Here is a 27,930-nt window from a genome sequence, read left to right as displayed (position 1 = left end):
ACAAGTATATAATGGGACAATTGGATGTTATGGCAGCATAGCTCATCAATGCAATGGACTTCTGCTTGCTAATCAGTATATATAGATTGCTGGAAAGGCTGGTTGGAAACCTCAGCAGCAAAGATGGATGATAAAATGTCAGTATCATAACACATAAGCCTGGACTCACAGGCCCCAAGGCCACATTTGGACACACTGGGAGGGTTCTTACTCCCACCAGGCTGCCAAAAAGCAAGACAATAAGCTCCGATCAAGCCTGGATTGGAAAGACATGACGAATGGATGGACAGAAACTCCCCAGAAGCTAGCAACAGGGTCATTATCTCCTGTATGAGCCATTAATCTGCAACTTAAGTAGCATCAGGGCAAAGTGTTAAATGGGTGCTGCTGGTGCAAACTGATCTTCCACTGTTAGTTGGTTGGACATAATACTACAGGCATGGCTTGAAGAATCTTTGTGGAAAGAGGGACTATCATGGCATCTTTGACTATGCTAGTAATGGATGACAAATTAGTATGGAGACCTAAAATGTTGACATCTGTTGACTTGGTCAATGCCTATCTGCCCATTTCTGTTGACTTGGGCTATGACTACTTCTGCTCATTTCTGTTGACTTGGACTATGCCCATCTCTCTTTGCCCATTTCTGTTGATTTGGACCATGCCTATCCGTTTCTAGCATGAGCAGAGGACTAACTTAAGTACGGACTTTATCAGGCACAAATCTCACTTCCCTAGAGGAGATTACTCTTGTATGGCATCTACTGAGCTCAGAAGATAACTTTCTGGTGCTAAAAACAAGCTTTGGAGGAATGGATTTGTGAGGTAGCGGATGGACTCCTGATCAGGTTATGAATGAATATGACGAAGAAAGCTAAACACGTCATCCATATATGAACACAGATATGCCTACCAAATTTTATTTGCTTACTGGAGGTGGTTATTGCTTCATCATGCTAATGCGGTTTTTGTCAAAAGATTCCAAGTTCGAAAAGTTAACAATGTGTAAATAATTTAAATTACTGTAATGGCTTGAAAATCTAATCATCTCATTCACATATAAATCAGAATAATTATGTATCATTTTTCAGTTTTTGTTCAATTATGCAAAGAAGGTTTGAGTCAAAATATTTAAAGTCCAAACAGTTTAAAAACAACTGAAAAGTTACTGCAACTTTAATCAGGTCATTTAGTCATGAATAAAATATGCCTATAAAGTTTCATTTTCTATGCTGTCAGTGGTTTTTAATCAGCAGAGCTCCCACCATCACTTCCATATTAAGAGTCAACTGATCCCTAAATTGTCAAATCCAGGAAACACTTTAATATAATGTTGTTGTTGTTGTTATAGGGTTTAACACCATTTTTCAGCACAAGATAGGCTATACATGGTGGCCAGTATAAATGGTGGAGGAAGAACCCAGGAAAACCCCGGAAAGAACCACCAACCCACGAGAAGCTACCAGCAAGCTTTCTCACATAACCACGCTGGCCGAGTCTGAGACTCGAACTCTGCAGACAAAGGTGAGATGGCAGCGATCCGTAATGGTGAGAGCTTTAGACCACTCAGGGCCCCACTTTAAGATATTTAAGAGTCAATACTGATTAACCATATAAGAGTAATACCTTACTTCCTAGGTTAATAAAATGCACATGACTAACAATAATCTAGACTTGGATCTGTTTAATGGTTTATGTAGTTCACTTTAAATCATCAGATTAAAAGAAGAAAAAAACATCTCAATCTGCACCAGCATGTATGCCATTCATAGAAGTCTAAGCTGATTATATAAAGGAAAAAGTTGTACTAAAACATGACTTTCTCTAATATACAGTCAGAGGGATAAAGCAACTGGCAGTCCCACCGTGGAGTAAGACAGCTAGTAATATTTCTTACACATGGAGTTTGTACAATACCCAGCAAATGGTACATCAATAAAATTTAACACAGGTAGTAAATGGAAATCAACTTGATGACAGGCAAAGCTGGGAAAACTCTTGTTCCGAATATGTTTACCTTGGTTTATTTATGCATAAATAATAAGGTATTAAAACGCAACCTTCTCTAATACACATTCAGAGGGATAATGCAAATTACCTTGGTTTTATTTTTGCATCAATAATATAAACAACATACCCTGTGTCATCTTTATAATATACAATATTTTGCAAAATGAGAGCTCTGGATTAATGGTACTAATCGGTTTTTCTCACATAAGTCATAAAAAAACTCAAAAAAAAGTTAAACAAGATTACCATAAACTATACTGTCTGCCATGTGGTAAATAATATCATTACACACTTTTATGTAAAACCATCTTTCATTGGTCCAATACTCTGGTACTAAATGACAAAGATTAACTCATGTTAAGTCACCATGCAATGTTGCCTTGCAATGCCTTCTGACAGTTATCTCATAACATTTGCCAGATATATGAAAGTCATGCTGTCAGCAAGAATGCATGCATTTCCCTAAGGTGATACATGATTCCCAGCTGTATGATTTAATTCATGTCATGTTATAGAAGCCATTGTTGTTCTTTCTGTCTCGATGTCCTTGACTATTGACCTCAAACCCCAAAATCAATGGATTTTCTTGCCTGAAATGCAAACCATCTACAAAGTTTGGTTACAGCTCGTGGCATATGACTCAAGTTATTTTTGTGGAAACCATTTTCTTTCTTTGGGTTCTGCAGACCTTGACCTTTGACAATTTAACCCGAAATCAATAGGATTCTTCCAAGTCTCAAATGCAAGCCATTAACAATCATGTTAAATAAAGACAAGTGGCACACAACTTAAGCGGCTTTCTGGAAATTATTTTCATTCTTGGCATACTTTGATCCTGATCTTCTGACCCCCAAATAAACATGTTTTCCTTTTCTGAAATGCAAGCCATCCACAAAGCCTGGTCATAGTAGGTAACATAAAACTTAAAATATCACATGGAAACAATATAAGAGTTGCTGTATCATTGACATTTTACCTTTTGACCCCAAAATCAATAGGTCTTTCTCAATTCAAATGCCATTTACAAAATTTGGTCAAGGTATCTGGTATGCAAGCTAAGCTAAGGGTCTATAAAACTGAGTAAAATATGCAAAAATTAAAAAATGCTGTAAGGACATGGAAAAATAGTCCAGTCATATACATCTGAAATCAAATATGCCTATACAATTTTATATATCATGTCATTTTAATCATATTCATGTTAAAGATGTTCATGTCAGCAAGTCTAAGCAAAAAATAAAAATAAAAACATTGCAGTTATGACCTGGAAATCTATTCAGATCTTCTAAATATTCTTACAGATTTAATAACATAAACTTCGTCTGTCCAGACTGAGTACATTTCATGCAATCTTGCCAACAATTGTCATGGGATGGACAGATGGACTAAATTGAAAGACTGACCACAAGCAGTGGGGTCATAACAAACTTCAACAGAGTATCCAAGTATTTATGTACATACAGTCTAACTCTTGTATGTCCTAATTCAAATCAATTCTGCAACATAAATTTAATGAAATATTTAATACGACATAAACCTCTGGTGGCTGAGTGGTCTACAGACTTGCACTTTACAGATCACTGAAATTTCACCAGTGTCCACATGGATTCGAGTCTCAAGCTCGGCGTATGTGGGTATTCAGAAAGCTTGCCAGTAGCTTCTTCAACCAAATATAATGTCTGCCATAAATAGCCTATCATGTGCTGAAAACTGTTAAAAAAATAACAAAAACTTAAACTTCTTTTTTTCAATAATGAACAAATCTGTTCCATATTTTAAAAACAATTTGCGTTAGCTTTAAAGACCAGACGGTACATGACAAAATGAGACACAAAGTAACAGACATGTCCATAAAAGCACTGCATGGCATAAACTCTTCTGTAACTTTCCTAAGTCGAAATCATCGTAAAAATGCTTTTAAGATTTTTGTACATTACTGCAAACTTGATTTTATTTGTATGCTATTTGTTTTTTAAGACTCTGTGGCGACAAATAAATAGCCACAAATTCATTTGCTGTTGGATAATGAAATGCATTAGTCAATGAAGATCACAAAAATTATTTTCCTTGAACTTTTACTCTACTGAACTACAACAGAATGAAATAAAGTTTCAAACTGAGAATTACATATGACTTTTTGTTTGTGATACAAATAGGTCTAAGAGTCCTAAACATTTCATAAAAGTTTCAATAAAAGGAAAAATAACAAAACCTATACGTGCACACAGCTTTTTTTTTCATAATCACTCTGAGAGAATTCCTTCAAAATTTGAAGAGTAATCATACAATGTAATCAAAAGTGCAATTTTAAACAATTCCAACACTGAAACAAGTTCAGGATGGTCTTATAGATAAATGGATGGACAGACAAATGGAAGGGACACATGCATGTGTGTGTTTTGGATTTTGAACGTAGCTTTAACAATCTTTCAGTCATATCACTACAATGTCTGCAGTGTGACGGTTAATAGTTATGTATAGCACCTGGGCATCATGCCGCAAACATGTAGCATCATGTCCCACCCAGTCACATTATCCTGACACCAGTCCTAACACTAACCACTTAATGCTGAGCACCAAGCAAAGTAGGTGTTAGTACCATTTTTAAAGTCTTTGGTATGACTTGGATGGGGTTCAAACCTGCAACCTTCCACATCTGAGGCGGATGCTCTTATCAGTAGGCCACCAGTGTGTGTGTGTGTGTGTGTGTGTGTGTGTGTGTGTGTGTGTGTGTGTGTGTGTGTGTGTGTGCATGTTTGTGTGTGAGTGTGTGTTTTTTACCATTCCTTTGCCAAGATAATTGGTTACAAAATCCTTCCAGGTTATTTCTTTATAACTGCTCCGGAGTGATATTGTTGTCAGGAGAATAATGCCTGCTCCAATGCCCAGCCAGATATATGGATCTTCAGGGTTAAAGGAACCTCCTTTTCCTCCACCCCTGTAACAGAAGGTGAATGGCAATGATTGGAAGAGTTAATCTGAGCAAACGACTCCATTAACATGGCACTTCTTATCTTTTCAATACTGCACATATGAAACATTAATTGCAAAATGACATCGCAAAAGGCATAATTGTACAACACTCCCTCACTATAAGGACCTTCATTGTAACAGTTACTGTTATACAGTGCTCATGGATTCCATTTTCTTAAGTGTAGTCAAATTGCATGTATCACATACTTCATTATAAGGCAGTATAATCAATTTATTCCGATTAGCTGCATTATAATGAGGAATTGCTGTAATTACTTCAGGACCTGAATGTGAACCACGTAACACTTACTGACAACAATTTTGTTATGTGATAAATAAAAGAGTTCAGGACATAGGATATGAATGATATTATGAAGATTTCTGCTTGCACAGTCCATACAGAAAATCGTAGCATATCAGTGTAAATTTTTTGGACTTATACTAAAGCAAAGTTTCAGAAGAATATGTCATTTAAAAAAAAAGAATTTTAATGCTTCAAAGACATGGGGAAATAATGGAAACTGTCTTAATCCAATCATAATCATTACCATATTTATCTGTGTATAATGGTTGGTTGGTTTTTAAAAGCACTTTCAGCACATCATTAACAAGATCATGCCATGGAAATTGGAGCTAAACTGCCTTTCCCAGGGACACAATGACCTGGGATGGCACAGGTACATTTTGAATCCACGACCCTTTAAACCGTGCCAAACACTCCGTCAAATGAGTTACCACAGCTTCCCTTGTGTGTACATAGCATCCATTAAACAGCTAGTTAAGGAATCAGCCCTTCCCACTTACAGCACATTACACAACCTGTACTTTTTGAAAGACAAATATTTCAGCAATCAGAACATTATGGTTTTGCAAACTCTATTTACAGTATTGCCTGCTTTTAACCATGATAACCAATGTTCAACATTTTTTAAACAACTGTACTCTAAAAAATGACATCTGCAAATTTCTACTGAAAATGTCGAGTAATATATTTGAAAGGACAATCTTGACATTCCAGAAATCTTAATATGTCTATGACAGAATCTAAGCTTACTTTTTGGAAAAATTGCAAAAATGAATAAGGAACATTTTTTAAAGAAAACTTAGTTTAAACTGCAAATAGTTACATTGCAGAGAAGAGTGATCTACTGAGGAATCATGCTTTCAACATCTACGACCAGAACCACTTTGTTTCATTATGACCAGTGTCCAATTCATATGCAAAGGCACCTGATAACACTGCTGTTGTTGTGAGGTACTGGCCACTGATAATGTTCTGCCAAAAAGTCAGTCAACAATTTCCACTGACCTACTGCATCTAGCTGCAACTGCTAACATACGGTCAGTGGAATATTCAAATCACAGCTCAACTTTAGACCTACTTCAAGGCAAAGTTCTTGTATGGGCCCAAACAGATCAAGTGGCTGGCAAGGACATGGAAGCATGGCAATAATCAAGGCTAAGTTCTTGTATGGGCCCAAACAGTTCAAGTGGCTGGCAAGGACATGGAAGCATGATGATAATCAAGAAATTATCCAGTGAGTGGGGGATAATGTTAATCTTAGTTTATTCTGGTATGTTTCAAAGAAATTATCCAGTGAGTTGGGGATAATGTTAATCTTAGTTTGTTCTGGTATGTTTCAAAGGCTAGCGTTCACCTTGAGCTTTAAGGTAAGTATTTGGGTAGAAATACATGAAGCATAAAACTGGTTACAGAGGATTGTATATGATGTTGCTTGAAAGCAGCAGGGGCCACACTGCATAAATGGGAAATCAAACTGGCTATATGGGTTTGAAAACAGTGGAGGCTAAAATGCAGAAAGTGGATATCAAATTAGCTATAGTAGTTTGAAAGCAACAGAATCTAGACTGCAGAAAGGGGAATCAAACTGACTATAGTGGTTTGAAAGCAGTGGAGATCAGACTGCAGAAGAGGGGAATCAAACTGGGTATAGTGGATAGCAGCTACTGGATTTGCCAGATTCAATTCACTTCTTTGTGGCATTAGATCTGAGATAAAAACTTGAGAAAGTAGACTATGCCTGCCAGCCAATGCTATCAATGATGTCACACAAAGAAATGTTGCATCTGAATGTGAGGCTCACAGGGATCACTCAGACTTCATGAACTGAAATTTTCATGAGGTGTATCAGGTCTTGTAAGACTTGAGAATATGCCCAATGTTACACCCACTTGTAGGGTTATGTCATGTCTCAAGAGTCTTTACAGGAAGAAAGAAGCATTGTCAGCTGTCACACTTGCTTTCCATGGATTTCAAGTAGTACTTGAAAGCATGGACTGGGTCTTGTGTCGCAACATTTCCCTATAAAGCTGACTGAGGAGGCGGAATGAATGACCATCTTTTGATTGCCTTCAGATGATAACCTGTTTGTGGTTACGAAAACTGGATGCATCATTAAGACCACAGAACCAATAGTTTGGATCAGTCAAAAGGGCATGCAACTCCTTCATCTTGTATGCTGATGATATGTCTACCAAAACATGAGTTTTCTAAGGGATGGAAAACTCATAGCCAGGGTTGCTCCTGCTTGCACTTTCCTGGGAATGTCCAATGCTGGATTGAGTAGATCAATGATGCAAGATTTTTCCCATCTGAAATGGGCCATCAGAACCACTTTGCAGGGGTCTGGCCCCTTATTTTCTGGATTATGCATCTAAACCTATCCCAACTGACTGCCAAGTGACTACAGCATTGGCCTCTAGATGCAGGACTGAAGAGGAAGTGTGTGGTTCCACAGTGTTGCAAAAAGTTTGGTCAGTGGATGCCACCAAAGTATCCAATCAAGATCAAAGAATCAAGGGACCATTGTGTGTGAAGAGTCTGGCTGCTTCTTGACAATGAATCCGCTAAGATATTGAACTTGTTGGGAATGTGTACAATCTGGACCATAATCTTGTACTTGGAGCACCAGTACAAAGTCCCAGACCTGAACACAGGTTGGGTGATTCTACCCAACTCCAATCCCAGTCTAAGATAGCTCAACACTACAGAGTTATCAAACATTACAAGGATTAAACTTCCACAAAGTTGATCTTTCCAAATATGAATCATCCTTCCTTACCAAAAAACTGATGTGAAGGTCCTCTCCTCTGGCCCCCATTTACAACTGACCTGGGTAAGTGGGCCATCAGGTGGGCTCCCAAAACGTATGAAATGGAGTCCATAGAGACTGTAATTTCACATGGGATTTCTCTAGGGGAATTCCTGCTGTAAGCCATTGTTCATCTCACCAATAACACAGGAACTGTTTAATCTCAGTCAAGATCATAACACAATCTAGACAACTGGGAAAGGGACACCAAAGAGCTTGAGGGGCCGCTTGCAGAGGAATCATAAAGAGGCAGTCAAGCAGGAACACGTCCAATTGAAATAATATTCAAAGTCAATATATGGAATCATCCAGTTAGAAACGGGTGGCTGTGGTGGAGCTTTATCTGCTTTAAATGCCCTTTTATTACCCAAAACACCAATGTGACAAGGCACCCAACAGTGCAAAATACACCCATAACACCAAGGTAACTAGGCACTCAATAGTACAAAATGTACCCATAACACCAATGTGACAAGGCACCCAACAGTGCAAAATATACCCATAACACCATGGTAACTAGGCACTCAATAGTACAAAATATACCCATAACACCAATGTGACAAAGCACCCAACAGTGCAAAATATACCCATAACACCATTGTGACAAGGCAACCAACAATACAAAATATACCCATAATGCCAATGGGAAACCAATGAAAAAATTGATTCTAATGTCATAGTAATATGCTGAATAAAACAATAATAATATGACTTTTGGCAGTTAATGATGGCATTTATTTCACAGCACTATGATATCCTTTAGGATAAATGTATAATTATCCAAAATTTACCAAATATACCAACTCCTATTCTAATATTTCAATCATACCACATTCATGTTTTTGGCCTTTAATGGACAAAAATACGTTTTATTGCTTTTTAAGAATCTGCGATAGACTATTTTAAGAAGAACATACTTTCCATCTTTTTTGCCACCAAAAGTAAATGTGAACTCCTTGATATTAGGATCTTTTTCTTTGCTGGCTGAGGCAGCTTTTGATGGCGGGGCTTCCTTTGGCGGTTCTGGCATTTTCTCACTTGTCCCTAAGAAAAAATGCATTAATATTCATACAGATAAAATGCATAATCCAACTGAACATTCAGGTAAACATTCAATATAGTCTAATCTTGTTTGTCTCACACAAATCATTGCCACTAAAAAGTCAGAGAAAGTGACTGCTTACTATATAGATTCAATGTATGAATGACTTGGAAAACTCACTTCAATTAGCGACATCATATAAAAGCAACTGCTGGACAAACATGTTGGATAAACCAGACTAGACTGTACCGAATAAAACAATGGCTATCAATTTTGAAATTCCTGGATTTATTCTCTCAAGTGTAATGAAACTGGGATAAAGAAGAATTCAATTTTTCCCAACATTTTTACAACTAGTTATACTATCATTTCCCCACTAACTGCAACAATAATATTCACAGATATCTAAAATATGAAGACTGCTATCTCTATATTTTTTAATATTATTTTTTTATAACTGAAATTTTGCACAGCATATGAAATCCCAATGTCATTTTCAAAGCCAAGCAAGTAAAATATTTTAAGGTCCTAATTTGTCAAGGACATGTACTCTGTTTATGTTTTCAAACAATTCAAGTAAGCATTAATTTTCATTCTTGAATCACTTTATCCACTTTTATCTGAACATTCATGTGCTCAAATTTTAATGAATTGTTTAATCAACATTTCTTTATTTACTGATATACATTCTGTGATATACTCTCTGTGTGTGTGTGTGTTGTGTGATTTGGATTTTTAACATAGCTTTAACAACTTCAGTCAAATCGATACAATGTCTGCAGAGTAGCAATTTATAGTGGTGTCCCACCCAGTCACATTATCCTGACACTAGGCCAACCAGTCCTAACACTAACCTCTTATTGCTGAACGCCTAGCTAGGCAGCTGTTAGTACCATTTTTATAAGTCTTTGGTATGACTCGGCTGGGGTTCGAACCCATGACATCCTGCATCCGAGGCGGTCTGTGATATATTACACCTATGGTAAGCAATAATTGATAACTGTCGTATTTCATGTATTCCATTTACGGCGTGATTGCACATTGTGCTAAGCGACTGAATTAAACCAATCAAATCACTTTAAACAAAGCTAGCATGACTATTTAGGAATATTTTAAACAGCCTTGTTATCTTAAGTTTACTCAACTAGATACTAGCAAGCAGATCACCAACTGATTTATCAAATTAAATTAATGAAAATACGATTACAAATATCAGTGTCCATTATGAACTGAATAAACAGTAATAAAGACGCTTTCATTTTTAATCAATTATACTGATGATCAACTGACAACATGTGCAATATGATGTTTAAAGTCAAAACAATTGTGCCAATTAAGGAGTTAACTGCATTTAACATTAAATGACTAAATGTTTTATGATCACTTTATAAGTACCATATATACTCGCTTATAAGTAGAGTCAAACTTCAAACAACAAGTCATGATTTGCAATATCATAATGGGCCTGCAGAACAGGGTCTATGCTGTTCGTTCTACTGATTACTCAACTTTCAAATACTGGCTTAGTGCTGGTCACTGTAGCAGACATGTACATTTTTTAAATAATGCAGCATAAAATGTGTATCAACCTGTTTTTCGGAAAATAAAGACCTCTGAAGACATTAATATCCTGTACATATTTCTTTTCTTCTTTCTATGGATAAAACTGCGTAAAGCTTACTGAATGTCTTAAATTTCTGGATAAACAAAAAGGTAGACAAGTGAATGAAAAAGATTTGACCAGCTTTGTCTTGGCAAATAATCACATATATAGATTCAAAAACTGATAAACTATCTGAGCAATCTGTTTGTACAAAAGTGAGATAATCCTGTGTCTATTTCCCTATCTAATGATTTACTACCAACCTATTCATCAAAGTCTATCCAAAATTGTAAATCCCTGGTTCCAACAATGATAGTCATAAGAAACTAAAACATTAGGGAATGTTCCATCAATGGCAAGTCATAAACTCCAAAATTATGGTTATGTTCCAACAATGATGAGTAAAAAAAAACACCTAAAAAAGTATGGTATGTAATGCAGTGAAACCTCATACTGGTTCTCAGTTGACAAGAAAGGCAATCAAGTAAAATAAAGGTAGCAATAATAAATTAAAATTTAGCCAATTTAATTTGACTGATTATGATATCCATGTCACAAAAAAGGTCCAATATATACGGAAGAATTTTATAGTGAGCGACAAGTGAAGTTTATTTCCCATCTTTCTACCAACCTTTTGAAGGTGATTTTTTCTTTGCATCTGGAAAGAACTTTTCAAACCCCTTTGGAACATTCTGGCTCAGCACAGACCATTCATTCAGTGCAGTTCTGATATTGTAGGAACGGGTGAATCTAGATAGGAACTGTAAACTTGTCTGTAACTGAAAAGGAAAATATTTATGTGAAATATTTATGAAACTTTACACACTCAATGACAGGCAGCACTGACTCAGATCTGCAAGAGTGCAGACAGATATAGATCTGCTATCGGATTGAAATTTGGTCTGTTAATATTGATCTATGCTGCCTGTATTTAGGCATGCATATTACATGAGCCAATTTATTGTTTAATATCAGTATTACTGCTTCATTTGAAAATGATTATTAGTTTTTTTGTCAAAATAGCACAAACTTGGTATTCTGTTGATCATTTATTATTATAAAGAAACATATGAAACAAAATTAAAACCAGAACAATTTAATGCCTCACTACTGCAGAATCTAATCCCCCAACTCAACCCACAATCACAAACACAGTGACCATGGGGTCACAATGTAAAATCTGTGTCGTATATGATGTATACTGGAAAATGTCATTGTACAACTCTCCCTCTATAACTTGCACAAAATGGGGTCCAAAAAGATACCATAGTATTAGTGAGGGTGCAAGTTACAAATTACTTCTGGAGAATTCAGAAAGCGATGGAGATCAACAGTGAGAGTGGCATGGGTTAAAAGGTAAAATATATATACAGTAGTCCCCCTCTTGAATGGACCCCCAGACCAGTGGATCCCGCCTCTTATGGCCAGAATCCCTTGGCACCAACGAGTTTGTATTCAAAAGAACCCCTCAAGAAACAGCCAGCCCTCTAACGTGACCAGTAGCCAGCATATTAGTACAAAAATGGAAAATCTTCCCCTCATAAGCAGCCACTTTTTTCTTCAAATGTATCCAGAACCAATAATGAATTCATATTGTAATGTAAGGTAAGTAATCAGATCATCTCTATAGTCGTTACATGTCTCCCAATGACAAATTTCTGTTACTGAAAGAGGTGTTGACTAAAGTACATGTAACACAAGATTAATATTATATCAATATCTATAAAAGCCGACTTATACAGGAAATGGACTCAACAATGTTATGTTAGAGTTTTGGGCTTCACACATCTGTCGAGTTCTCCTCTTTGATGAATACTATCGGACATAATTGGCAAGATCATAACAGGTTCAGCATAGGCTAAAAAAGAAATTTGTGCATTAACACACACATAGAGAAATTAATCTTGAACAGATCAGGGTACCAGACAAAGACCAAAAAACCATGTGACAACACATTTATCGCTTCCTTTACAAAGAAGGCATTTCACCCACCTTACAAAAGTTCTGATGGCATAATTAAATTGCATACAGTTAGCAACATCTGAATAAATCATTACCAAATATTAACATGTCATCACGTAAACAGAGATGTATTATTTTAGAAGAAAAGTTATTCTACTTGACGAAATTGGGTGAGTTGGGGAGGGGGGACTTGCCAAACAATTTTATGTAGAAAAACTCAAATAAAACAATTTTATGTTGAAAAGACTCGAATAAACAATGTCGTAATCGATAAGGAGGTTATTCAGCACAGTGGGAAATTGGAGCAAATGGAAAGAGAATTATGTATGTACCAAGATTTAAATGACGTTTTTGAATGGTTATGCAATGTGCATAACAACAATACCCACTCGCATATCATGCTTACACCATGAATAAGAACTATTAATGTATATTCAGTTAAATAAGTCTTGTTATAACAAGAAGAACCTTTTAATAATTAATGTTACTTTTAAACGACGATATTAAATGCTTTGAAGTATGTAGCTTTCTTACTATGTACATTACATATACTTCTCACAAAAATTTAGTTCCCCTCTGGAAAGGCCACCCATCTTAAAAGGCCATTTTTCCAGTGCAAAAGGGGTGGCCTTATAAGAGGGGGACCACTGTATATTCCTTTTTTAAATAATTTTTGGAAAAATGTTTAAATAGCTTATTTTCTAGTAGTTTGCTTTTCTTCATAAATTACCTTTATTTTGAGCTAGCCAATGTCTGAAGGATTGTTACAAACAGTGCTCCAAATGGTTTAATTGCACATTACATGTGAATACCAGCAGTACTCCAAATGGTTTAATTGCACATTACATGTATGTCAGTAGTAATCCAAAAGGTTTCATTGCACATTACATGTATATATCAGTAGTACTCCTAAAGGTTTCCTTGCACATTACATGTGTATACCTGCAGTACTCCAAAAGGTTTCATTGCACATTACATGTATATATCAGTAGTACTCCAAAAGATTTCCTTGCACATTACATGTGTATACCAGCAGTACTCCAAAAGGTTTTATTGCACATTACACGTGTAAAATCTGACTAAAACATTATGACTTTAATTTGTAGAAAAGTGTCGATATGGGCTGCAAAGTGTGTGAGATATTCCTGAAAAAATGACTCCTCATTATGTTAGTCGACATCAAAACAAGCTACACAAGAGATGTTACATAGGCAGTAAGACCTTGACCCTAAAACATAAATATCAAGGTCAATGTTAGTCCGAGTTTCCTCTGACCCTTGCCACCCTTTTTTTGATATTTGGATGTTTATGTTGGGGTGTAGGGTCAAAGTCAATTCCCTATCGAAACGTTGGAATTTGCTAACACTATTTGGTGTGTGCATAGAGTAGCCGCTTACTAGGCGGTCTAGCAAATTCAAACAAGCGATCATCGAGATATACCTGCATGAAATCGAGAGAAATCTGATTTATTTTCTCAAAAATAACAAATATAGCATTCGTTATATCTTTAATCCACTGACAGACGAGATGTAACTACAGCGTTTATGAAATTTGACCTGAAACTTGCCATTTGCATTCCGAGTCACATGACTACACAAATCTCACAACCTACATGTCAATGACATCAGAGGTCCAATAATCACGTGATATCAATAATATACCATTTTGAAAGTTGTTGTATAGAAATCGAAAATATTAAAAGTCACATAATACTTGAACATAAATATAATGTACACTTAATTCCCAACATATTTATTCTGAGAACAATGACTAGAAACCTGTTGGTATCGCAGCAAGGTGGAGAAAACCAGATTCATCAAGTTTGAAGCACATGTCGGCAATGTACTTTGTTGGTATCACATGACTACCGCATTGACCTGTGCTCTCCACCTGTTGAATATGGTTTTTTCCAAGTTGCTGCAACATTTACAGATATCTGGTCGTTGTTTTCAGACAAAATAATTTTAGAAGTTTATGTACTTTCATTTTTCTGTAAACAGTACGTGACTTTCATTTATATGTTCGATTTGTTTTCCTGCAGCAACATTAGAAATGATTTATTGTTGATATCGTGTGACTATTTGAACTCTGATGTCATTAACATGTAGGTCGTGAGATTTGTGTAGTCATGTGACTCGGAATGCAAAGGTCGAGTTCCAGGTCAAATTTCATCAACGCTATTGTTCAGGCTAGTCCGTCAGTGGATTAAAGATATAACAAATGCTCTACTTTCAATATCTGAAAAAATAAATCATATTCCTATCAATTTCATGCAGGTTGTTGTTGTTGTTGTTGTTGTAGGGTTTAACACCATTTTTCAGCACGATAGGCTATACATCGCGGCCAGTATTAATGGTGGAGGAAGAACCCGTAAAAACCCTGGAAAGAACCATCGACCCACGAAAAGCTACTGGCATGCTTTCTCACATACCCACATTAGCCGAATCCGAGACTCTAACCCATGCAGACAGAGGTGAGATGGCAGTGATCTGTAATGGACAGCGCTTTAGACCACTCGGCCACTTGGGGCCCCTTTCATGCAGGTATATCTCAGTGAAAGTTCGTTCAAGTTTTCTAGGCGGGCTAGTAAATGGCTACCCCATGCCGACACCAAATGGTGTCGAATTCCAACTTTTCAATAGGGAATTGACTCTGGCCTTACACCCCAACATAAATGTCCAAATATCAAAAAAGGGGTAACAAGGGTCAGAAGAAACACACACTGTGGGACTATCCAGCTTCAGACTAAGCAATATTTAGTTCAACCTAAAGTAAGCCTTACTGGATGCTTAAGATGCATAGATCTTGCCTTGGGACAGTGCTGCTTTCTATGATGTAGTAGCATCAGGGTCCAACATCCAACAATTTAATTTGAGTGATTTTTTAATTTAAAAACAATTTTAAAAAACAGCCCACCCCACCCCTTTCATATTCCAGGTTAGTTGTCACTGATTACAATGGTGTTCTGACAAAGAATTATGCTCAAACCTTAATGTTTTAAAGGACTTAATGAGATGGATCAAAGGAAGAGCGTTTATATATGCCTCTGGAGACAAAGGTTACTCAAAATAATTTGTTACAGAACCTGTCAGATCCTTATTTTCTAAGGAACTATGTGTCGAACTTTGTTTTCAAAGATTATGTATTAATATGGTTGTTCACAATCACCCGTGATGTAAGATAAATATTATTTTTTTAAAAAGAGGCGAAGAGTAACATGTTACACAACATTAGTCTGACCCCCCCCCCTCGACCGACAACCTCAAGGATCAAGAGGAAAATGCTTTGCGACTCACTTCATTGTTTGCTAATCCCCTTGTTATTGCACGCTGGAGGAGCCGTTCCCCCTTCTTCGCCAGAAGCATATAACGATATGCCATGACAGTAACTCGGCTGTAAATAAATTTAAACACTCATGAGTTCTTCGAATGACGAAAGTTGCGATATCACCTTGCAGCTTTGCTTTAATCCACAGATTCGTATAAGAACAACAATTTCATCTGAACAGCTAATATTGGCCTTATTGGCCTCCAGAATTATGAAAATATGTAATTTAAACAGTCAAAGGACAGTATACAGTAAATATGTCATTCATGACATGTGATAAAATACGAAACTTCTTTATGCACCTGCAAAGAAGCGGTTGTAACTGAGAAATTGTCCGGATGAAATTATCACTCTCCGTTAAAAATAATAATAATGGAAAAGAAATAGATCGGCAACATACACTTTAAATGACGATGTGATGTAATTAATTTGACAGAATCTTTTGTTTTACCTTCACTATAACCTGATTTTAGTGACGTTCCTTTCTTTTGTCTATAAACCTATTATGCAGCTTCCAAACATCGCACCAGTTGCAACAGTATATTCCATGATAGTAGATCATTTTGTTACAGTTTACATTATATATTTCTTTTGAATTAATAAAAGTAACATTTATTCTTTCACAGTTTAATAGAATAAAGTAAGAATTACCCTAGGTAAAAAATTTGCAATCCTTGAATAAATATATAATATATAATATCAAAAATGAAAATGCATTATATCATAGGATAATTATATGATATCACCGAATAAATATATGACATCATAAAATGCACAAAAATATTAAAGCGGCTGCCTGATAAGGAAACTGCCAGATATAAATTTTAACCCCTATTCGGCATAACACATAAAAGTAAGACAAGAAATTAATGAGATTACTGCTGTGCACATAAAATAGTATTTGAAAGACAGGCTATAAATAATAATAAATGCTTTGATGTAGAACATTGGGGAAAAAAGGAACATCGGATCAATGTATTCTCTGTGGGAACAACATTGGAATGCTGGTAGTTATATGAGCCTATTGAGAGTTTAACGGGAATAAACATAGGCAAATAGGTTTACATTAGGGGCCTCTATAGGGTCATACGGGAAATTCTGTTAAAATCGTTACCTACAATCCCACATACGCTATTAATCAACCTACAACACACACACACACACACACACACACACACACACACACACACAAAGGGTAGAATTGTTTATATACACACCCTATACTTGCATACACACAAACATACTATCACACATGGATAGGAAGTGTGTATAGACACACTACTATACCCTGAAACATACAATCGCATAGAAGAGGGAAAGAGTAAAGGATTTTAACTTTGAATTTTCGCGGAGAAAGACAGACATAAACAACACTTACAGAAACATATAAATAAAACATAAAATACAATTGTCTGGCAAATAGACCAATGAACATACCGCTTTATATGGTATTTCTTTGCTATATTTGGGACAGACATTGATAACATGGTGGATTGTTCTGGGACGGTGTAATGTGGGCTGTTAATGCGCGCCGCTTTGTTACTTGGTCAGAACTGTCCAAAGCTGCTGGCTAATAATTTTTTTCCCAATATTTAATCTTGCAAGGACTTTAGTGTCATGTGGACTCATCAAGCTTGGTTCGCTGACATCGCTGCTTGTTTATTGCAGTTTGTGTCGCCTGCGTCTTCTTGAACTACTGTTCCATTCCCCTTGCCATATTTTTTATAAACTTTTTGGCCTGATTATGCAGTAGGTTTTCATCCAGCTGATAGATACTGGGTTAGCTCAGTTTATTTCCGGCTTCCGTTTTGGCCATTTCAATTCCAGGAGGTCACCTATACAAATATAAAGTAGAATTAATCGCGTCCAAGAATTTTGAGCTTCAAGTTAACTTCTCGTAACAGATTCTTTCTACTAGAAGAGTTGCCTGACTCTGGAGAACACAGCATGATGAGGGAGTCGCTACTTATAATTGCCTTCCTTATTCGGGTGTTTTGAATCCATTTAACTGGTTGATATATTGCCCAGGATTCGACCGTATAGAAAGAGCAGCCATCAGATAGCCTCTCCCACAAGCGTGATGCTCGCAGCCGGAATAACCACTGCTGCTGAAGTGAGTCCAGGGTCTGGGGATTTTATAACCGTCAGTATAAATTTCGAAATATCCCTTATATCTACCGTCTAACTCCGAGAGGATTCTTGGCCTTAGTAATAGTGGCTGTTCTTGTTTTGTCTCTTACTTAAGACTATTCAAATTAATTTTGGGAGGTTTGCAGGTCCGTGTCTTTTCTGCCTTGATATGGGAAAGCTTTCATTTTTGTTGTTGTTGTAATTCATGGATTTGTTTCCCCCGTGGTAAGTTCGGGACCAGTTTATGCCTAAAGGGCTTATATTTAATCTCTCGACGATTGCCCTGATAGGGTGCGACATGTCGTGGATTGACATCCATGTTGCAAACTTCAGGAGTAATCCTTCTCGTCTTAGTATGAGGGGCGGTTTTTCTGCTTATCTAACACTTCTTATTTATAGTGGAATTTGCCTTGACTGATTGTCGACACTATGGACACCAATAGGCGATGAAGAGTTTTCAACGGACAAAATCTTTACAGTTCTTGTTTGGACAAATCTAGTTAACTTTGTTAACACTTTTGTATTTTTGTCTTAGGTGAGGCAGCTTTTTAGCTGCAGCAGCAGTCGCTAATGCAGTAGAAGAAGCAGGCCTGTCCCTAGGATATGCGGGGTCCAAGGCAGCAAACGCGATGAGCGGGGCCCCAAGCAACAAAATTGCATTGCGCGGGGCCCAAGGCGATTGCCTCGTTCGTCTTGGGCCGGGCCTGAGAAGAAAGCGTTGTCGCAGTCGCTGCAGAAGTATAAGTTCCTAGAAATGTGGTTTTCGTTTTTTCATAAAATTTGGAAACACTGGTCTTAAATCAGTCTTGGCGGACGCTATCATGAACGTCGAAGAAGAAATTGCAGGATACGCCATCATCGAGCAGCGTGATTTTTCTGACGTACGTGCACGTGGTAGCAACAGTGTCTCTCTTTCAGGCAGGAGATGTCGTTTTCTTGGGACTTTTCTCCTTGAGGCTTTTCTTTTTCTTTAAAAAGTGTCTTTGTTTTGTCTGCCGCCATTTTGGGGATTTGTTTATTTATTTTTGCTGGTATCATCGGCATCAGGATCCCATTTTAAAAGTAAACGAATAATGACGCCATCAAACAAATCGCTTTCACCAGGTTTCAAAATGATTCGTTTTTGGTTTGTGTATCGAATTTTGTATCTGCCAGTTGTGACAACACGACTCTTTGTTTTAGAAAACAAACGTGTTTATTTCATGGGCTATGTAAATAATGCCGTGTAGTAATTGACTTGCAGTTAAAGTAACCTCTTGTATTACCCATTTGAGATATGCTTCTAACAAATGTGACCGTACCTTGTGAATTTTCTTCGCGAATGATGGCAGGAGGATGAGATGGAAATGATGTCATGCTGTATACTGTTAGGAAAAAAAGTTTTGAAGGATACTTTTATATTTTATTTATTTTTTTTTTTTTAATCAGATTGACACCTACGGTGATTTGTTTATCACAGAACCTTCAAAGTAGCAGGAATTGTGATCAAAACTGGTACGAAATCTTAAATAATCGTCAGTGGTAGATTTTTAAATTGAGGAGTAAATACATGTGGGATGTTTGAGTGGTATCGTCATACGCATAAGTTTGCTAAGCTGTTCCTAACTGTGTGCCAAACACTTGTACTTGAGATTTATCTTTAAGACTTTTAAACAAGATCACGTACGGGACATTGAGACTGATGGCACGATGTGCTTTACTTTCTGGAACTAAATTTTGAGAGACGTAAATAATACTAGCATTATGAGTATGTTCTTTTCCTGTAAGTTCAATTTCTTCTTCTTCTCCTAACATGTCATCAAAGATGACAAGATGTGTTTGACTAAAGCCAGACACGATCACATCGTCTTCGGTCGGGAGTAATGTATTCTTCAAACGAGACGGATTTTCACTGATTTTCTTGAAATAATGTGTAAGCCGATTGCCATTCTTTAGAACATCACGCGATACGTTGTGGTGGACCATCAAGCAATTGTCATTTGTGTTCGATCAACCGTTTGAAAAATTCAGTTTTGCCTGGACCACTTGGTGCAGCAATCAACATCTTAGAGGGACGGCGTAGATACAATGCCTCCCAACTTTGACAATCCACTTTTTCGTCAATGAGAACAGAGGAGGAATATCACACTATAATCATGGTATTGATTGTTCTGAGATTACCGTCAAGGACACTAGACATTTTATACGTTTAATGTTTAAAGAAAGATACTAATAATTTGCTAATTTATTTTGTGTTTTTGGCACGTGTTTGTGTGCGTTTTTTATGCATATTTTATGTATTTCGATGCCTTTCCCCACAAAAACCAAAACTTATGACATAGTAGTGTGTCTATAAACACTTCATACCCTTGTGTGATAGTATGTGTGTCTGTAATGATAGGGTGTGTGTATAAACACTCATACCCTAGGTTGCTGGATAGAATATATGAAGTGTATATAAACATTTCAACGTTATTATTCTCTCTTGTACCCATTAAACTCTTGCCATTTTATTCATTTTGACCCAAAACAACTTGTGATCCCATAACAGCATCCCCATGTTAAACCAATAAACAATTTTAACATAGGATTTCCCACATTATCACCAAATAACCCCTTACCTAAACCTATGAGGTAATTTTAATTCCTGTTAGACTCCCAATACGCTTAGCAGCAGGGAGGGTGAACAGATTACTTGATTGAAAGTCTATTTATGACTAATAAAACTTCATACGAAAAAAAAAAAATGAAAAATGCTAGGTCAATAACGCCAAACCGAAGCGTCTAACTAAAAACCGAGAATTTCTCTAATTGAGTTAGCTCATTTTGTTACTTCATCTTTGTCGTTCGTGTTTTCAAATTTTTATACGTGTTTTTGTTTACCTTTCGGCCACTCATTTTTGGTCGCACCCTCCCTGCTGCTGAAGAGTGTGAGTAACTAAATCATTATTATATCAGTAATGGAATTTCGCACAGCTAGATTAACTCGAGAGCGACTAGAGTCAATTAAGAAATATATCCTTTTTCGTGATGCTGTCAAGCAGCAACTACAAGCACGTCAGGAGTCTCAGGTGGAATTTGCAGAAGGTACAGAACAATTATTCAAACCAATTATCGAATCAAGCAAGAAAATTGTTACAGCAATTGAGGCGGTTCAAAAAGCTCTTGAAACATTGCCTGTTGCTGGCCACCCCAGCAACCTCCTCAACCACAACGCGCAGATGAGCCACAACCTCTGCCAAGAGTTCAGACTAAAATTATATATAAATTCACAACAGAAGGTATTGCCACTATCAGGGACAAAGACAAAATATTTGATATTGCTGCGTTTGGATATCGTAATAGAGATAAATATGTAAAACCCGAATATGTTAAAACGAGCCGGTAATAATTTCCCAGAAATTATGAATGAAGCTGCTGATATTTGTCAAAGATTACACTGGACAACAAATTTTTACAAAAGTCATGTTACTGAAATAAAATTAGTCAATTCTTATCAAGTTTTATGTGCTGAACACGAATATGACAGTCAAATTGCAAAATTGGCTCTAGTTTTTTTGTAATCTGCAAGAAATTAATGTTTACATAACCAAATGCATTCCAATAGTAAAAGGTCAACTGTAATAGCCTACCTATAAAAAATCAAGTCATTGACTACATCTTAGATTTCTTCGCCTGTCTCTTGTACAGCTGTTCGGGAACATCTCTGAGGAGTGTCCAGCAGTAGTCAGCCAGCATTGTAGTGGACCATTTTCCCTGGTATCTTTGTTCCATTGTTGCGATATCTTGATGAAAACGTTCGCCGTGTTCATCACTAACAATACCACAGTTGCTAGGAAAGAAATCCAAATGGGAATTAAGGAAGTGAATCTTTAGAGACATATTGCAGCCAAGTTTCTTATACTTCATCAACATGTCTTCTACTAGTTCCTTATAGTTTTCTGCCCTAACATTTCCGAGGAAGTTTGTAGAAACTAGGCGAAAAGCATTCCATGCTTGTTTCGCGTCACCTTCCAGCAAGTTGTTGAACCGGTCATCTTTGAAAAGCTCTCGAATCTGAGGACCCACAAAAACTCCCTCTTTAATCTTTGCTTCGCTGAGTCGAGGGAATTTTTCATGCAGGTATCGGAATGGTGGCAAAGTCCGGTCAATGGCTTTCACGAAGTTCTTCATCAAACCTAGTTTGATGTGAAGGGGTGGTAGCAAGATTTTCTGAGCCTCAACCAGAGCTGGGTGTTGGATATTCTTCTCTCCAATGGCTACATTCTGCCTGTGAGTCCATTCCTTCCTCATGTAGTGCATTTCCCTTGCTCGGCTATCCCACTCGCATAAGAAACACATGTATTTTGTATATCCTTGCTGCAGTCCCATTAAAAGGGCAACTACCTTCAAATCACCACAGAGGTGCCAGCTGTACTTGTTATACTCAATGGAATTCAGTAGCTGCCTTAAGTTATCGTATGTCTCTTTCATGTGGACAGCATACGCTACTGGAATAGATGGAAGAATGTTTCCATTGTGCAAAAGCACAGCCTTGAGACTCAGTTTCGAAGAGTCCACAAATAGTCTCCATTCTTGTGGGTCATGAGTGATTTTTAAAGCATTCATGAGGCCCTCAATATCGGAACAGAATATCAGATTACTTTCCTTTCTGAAGAAAGGCTCCAATTGCTGGTGGCGCTTTCGATATGCAGTAATTGTGACATCTTCTTCTAGAAGATTCCATTGTTGGAGTCTTGATCCTAGCAATTCTGCCTTGTTCTTTGATAAGTCCAAATCACGAATCAGGTCATTTAGTTCTTCCTGTGTTATTCTGTGTGGGGTTGATGATGCACCACAGTGAAAATCTGGATCACTGCATGCTGATGGACCAGGAGAAGAACAGGTCGACTCACCTTTGTCTTCGTCAGATGAATCAAGAGAATATTCTGCTGGAGGTTCTGGAATAGGAAGTCCCTCACCATGTGGAACTGGTCTCAATGCAGACGGAATGTTTGGGTAGACTATTCTCGACTTCTTTCGCTTCGTTATTCCGCCGGAAAGAGGAGGAACCAAGCAGAAATAACAGTCATTTAGGTGGTTGCTTGGCTCTCTCCACACCATTGGGACTGCAAACGGCATTGATGACCTTTTGCAATTCAACCACTGTGAAAGCTGTGTTGTACATGTAGCACAGCATATATGCGGAGCCCAAGGCTTGTCTTGGTCACCAACCTTGCATCCGAAGTAAAGATGATATGCCTTCTTCACTTGAGAATTGATACTTTTCTTCTGGTTGGCAAATGTCACTTCCCCACAAATATAGCAAAAATTGTCCGCGGTATTAACACACTTTCGAGGCATTACTGTTCTTTATTGTACGTAAATGGATAAAATAATAAGTTTTATGTAACAGTAGCTTGAACTGTCTCGCACAACGTCTAAAATATTTTAAATGCTGAACCTATCTGATTGGGCTTTATATAGTACACTGCTTACGTCAGCTTCAGCAGCCGCCTGGCATTAGTATAATAGGCCTACACATGTATAGTACACTGCTGACGTCAACTTACTTCAGCAGCCGCATGGCATTAGTATTGCATTGCATCAGAAAATGATGCACTCAACTGTGGATGATGTGAGCATGATGGTATTATGCAATGTTACATCATTATTCCGGATGTTGCTGCAGTCCTACTGGAGAAATTTACACAGTGAAACATAGAAAATGAGGTATATGAATATCTTCAAAACGAGAGCCAATACAAATTTTTCACGGTTATATTCGTGTTCGGCACACCAAAATACTACAGATTAGGGCCTTTTCAAGTCAGTAATGATTTCACTGTTGACCAGTGTTATTTACAGGCGGTATCATGGACATTAATGTTTATCAGTCTCTCATCGATGAAATCGTTGATGATTATCACAGTGATTGAGGGTATACAATTAGATCAGTGACAAGAAAATTAGATGATTATACATAATGCTGAACGTGGACCTGTAATGGTCAGGGTGATAAATTCGCGATTTCCAACATATAAAGTTACCTACTGAGATGGACTCGGTGATGTTGTTCAGGGTCTATTTAAAGGGTAGCCCCAAAAGCAGTGCGGATTGCAAAACAATTATCAATGAAAGCTATTGACGTTGTTCGTGATAAAGGTATTGGTGATGTTGCTAGTAAAGCATTCTTGGCAAGTAGATTCTCGTGGGTCGGTGGTTCTTTCCAGGGTTTTCCCAGGTTCTTCCTCCACCATTAATGCTGGCCGCCATGTATAGCCTATCGTGTGCTGAAAAATGGCGTTAAACCCCACAACAACAACAACAACAGCATTCTCGGCAATCAAGGATAGACTAGCACGATTAATACGAAGACAACCTCAGCCAGTAAAATTACCCAGCACTGAAATTATGCCTGCAGATGTTAGTAAAGTAATAAATAAAGCTGCAAATCAAAAATTAGCAGAGTTGCCTGGTGTACCCATGTCAGAAAAAGAAAAAAATATAACGGCAAGTTTAAAAGCAGGAAGTGGTCTTCCTGTTAGACGATAGTAATTGTAATAAAATGTTTAAACGTGTATCTGATCCCGCATTTGACATCGATTCGCCAGTTCTCAAACCTGAATCTGTGCGCGATTATCAGTTTTATTCTTATGACGTACGTGTACCTAACGCACATGGACGAATAGAATTACATGTTCAAAATACAAGTATATAGTTTTTTACCTGCTGAAGCGTTTATTGAAGTAGAAGGTAGACTTTTGAAAGCAGATGATACAGCATACGGACTTTTAGATCGACCTGGTGTTGTTAATAATGGTTTTATGGCATTTTTAAAACAGTGTCATATAGATAATTGACGGAAAAACTATTGAATCATGCCTGGAAGACGTCGACGACGATATTGGGCCTGGCAAGATGCAGCGATGGTTACTCGAGGTCAGCTGGTCCGTCAATGATGTTTGCAAAGGATACCACTGATCACCCCGAGAGTAGCAACGTGAGACTATAAATGCAGCTGGGGACGCAGTTGCATCGATGAATGACGATTTCAGCTTAGAGTTCGCAGCACGCAGACAAATGTTAAATGCAGAAGAAAAATTTTCATGAGTGATTCCATTATCACATATTTGGATTCTGTATAAATGTTAGAAAAGTTATATTTGGCGCTAAACACACTGTGGTACTTATAAGAAAAGTCACCGACAATGATGCGATCTGGCGAACCAACTTAGTTGATGCAGGTAAAGTAATACTAATAAAATTGTCACTGTGGATGCCAGTAATGACTACATCGCTTGCAGAAGAAGAAACACTACCAGCTTTTATGAATTCAGGTGGTAAATCATTGTTATCATGGTTGACAATGACAACAGATAGCGTTCAAAGTAATGCTGCTGGGTTATCACATGGCAGATAGCATCACAGCAGGGAGTGTCAGCACCATGACATATATTCATCGCATTTCAGGAAAATGCCAGAGTAGATTCGCAGGAAAGAAAACCAGTGGTGTTTGACACGCTTGGGGTTAGTGAAGTTGTTTTGAGGATAAACGGACATCAAGAACCTTCTGAAGAAGTTTTGCTAAGTTTTGATCAAAATAATGTTGCACGTGCTTATCATCGGTTGATGACATTTATGGGTCATGAGCAGAATGTTGATTCTGGTTTGCAGATATCTCAGTGGGATTTCACAACATTATATCAAATCTATTACTTTTCGTTGGAACATTTAGATTTATTTAGGCATTATGCCGTTGATATACACTTCCGAGATCGTGTACCTCGACTGCCCGCTGGTGGTTACAGAGCAGTCGCTGTTATACTCAGCGATAAAACAATGTTACTTGAAGGTGTTGGTGGACGAATGAGAGTTATTGATTCCCCAGTTTAAAACATGTAATTAAATCGCTCATCGTTATTATAATGTCACATCATCATGTTAGTGTCAGTCTGACACCTGCGAGATTCCATTATTGATATAATAATGATTTAATTACTCACACAACATAGCAGCAGGGAGGGTGCGACCAAACATGAGTGTCCGACGGGTAAACGAACGCGCATAAAAATTGTAAGACACGAACGACAAAGATGAAGTAATAAAATGAACTAACCCAATTAGAGAAACTCTCGGTTTTGATTAGAGGCTTCAGTTTTGTGTTATTGAACTTATATTTTTGATTTTTTTGTATGAAGTTGTATTTTTTATAAATGGACTTTAAAGCATGTGGTCTATTCACCCTCTCTGCTGCTATTCATATTATTTATTATATTTGTACAACACGGATATCAATGATTTTTTAGCAACACAAAAGCAAGAGCCAGTAAAACATATTTCAGCATTACCCAATTCCATCAGAATGATATTAATGGGTCCATCGGATAGGGTAAAACACAATTACTGCTTAATTTGATAATGAGATGGCTCAAGTGGGATAAGTTATATTTAGTACCACCATCCGTAGATGATCAGAGATGCTACGATGTGCTTAAAGATTTTAATGTAAATGCAAAATTGTTGGACGAGGATGGTAATGATATTATTGATTTTATCGCTGATATTGATGAAGCCCCATCAGTAGATGACCTCGATGGATTTATTAAATAATATCGTAGTATACGATGATGTAATGCTGGACAAACAGTCAAATCCAGCTCGGATATTTTCTCGAGGTAGGCATAAAAACACAGACGTGATTTATGTTGCTCAGGTATATACACAAATACCAAAAGTAATTAGTGATAACTGCAATATTTTAGTCGTGTTAAATGGAGTTGATACACATACTCTGCGAAATATTCATCAGACTTGGTGTTCAAAGGATATGGATATGATTAAGTTCAAAAACTTCTTTTCAAAAGAACTAGCTACCCCACACGGATTTATCACGATAAATTTGCATGATCCTTGGTCACGATATCGTATAAGTCTTGATAACATCTTTTGATAAAATGACAGCAGCAGGGAGGGTGCGACCAAAAAATGAGTGGCCGAAAGGTAAACAAAAACACGTATAAAAATTTAAAAACACGAACGACAAAGATGAAGTAACAAAATGAGCTTACCCAATTGGAGAAACTCTCGGTTTTTAGTTAGAGGTTTGGCGTTATTGACCTTGTATTTTTCTTTTCTTTTTTTTTTTGTATGAAACGTTTTATTTCTCATAAATGGACTTTCAATCAAGTGGTCTGTTCACCTTCCCTGCTGCTCGCTTATATAACCACATGGGCTCGTATCGTTGTTTGCAATTGACATGTCATACATGTACTATATAATAACTAATAACTACATGTATGATATAATAACTAATAACTAATAGTTATTATATAGTACATGTATGGCAGGTTAATTGTAAGCAACGATACGAGCCCCCGTGATATAACTACCGATGGAACCTTCTAGATAACCGTGAAGTGCACACGAAGACCGTAAGTTGTGCTAAATTTATACAAAAGTATCAAGTTTCTATCACAGTGTGCTTATGTCAAAAGACCCTACGCTGCGTCAGATGCAAACACAGTTTCAAATCCGAAAGTATTTGTGCAGGTTATATAGTCACATATATGGGGAGTTAAGAAAGTTACAGTAGTACATAATGGAATATTTAATATAATTAAATGCTGATGACAACATAAATTAATATTTCTTATAAGTGGAACATAATCAGAACTAAGTATTAAACTCACACCTAAATTTCTTCTTCTTCTTCTTCTTTACCTTTCAGCAATATTCCGCACCAGAACGACTGTACAATTTGGCTATCACTTTAGTACACTAGTTTCAATGACATAGTTCTCTTTCGGATT

General features: G+C 37.1%; 1 protein-coding gene across 1 annotated transcript; it reads right to left on the bottom strand.

Annotated features, from left to right (window-relative positions):
* Positions 1-68: 68 nt before the first annotated feature.
* LOC149780581 (uncharacterized) lies at positions 69-16,194 on the bottom strand. Its single transcript, XM_089936218.1, has 5 exons — positions 16,000-16,194; positions 11,373-11,520; positions 9,014-9,140; positions 4,792-4,948; positions 69-221 (listed from the first exon to the last, which is right to left on the bottom strand). The coding sequence occupies exons 1-5, from the start codon at positions 16,081-16,083 to the stop codon at positions 69-71; spliced, it is 669 nt and encodes a 222-aa protein (XP_089792344.1). The 5' UTR covers positions 16,084-16,194.
* Positions 16,195-27,930: the final 11,736 nt, after the last annotated feature.

This window comes from Sinohyriopsis cumingii, chromosome 16, assembly GCF_028554795.1.
Source record: "Sinohyriopsis cumingii isolate HCF-2022 chromosome 16, ASM2855479v2, whole genome shotgun sequence".
Taxonomy (NCBI): domain Eukaryota; kingdom Metazoa; phylum Mollusca; class Bivalvia; order Unionida; family Unionidae; genus Sinohyriopsis; species Sinohyriopsis cumingii.
This window is presented reverse-complemented; position numbering and strand designations above follow the sequence as displayed.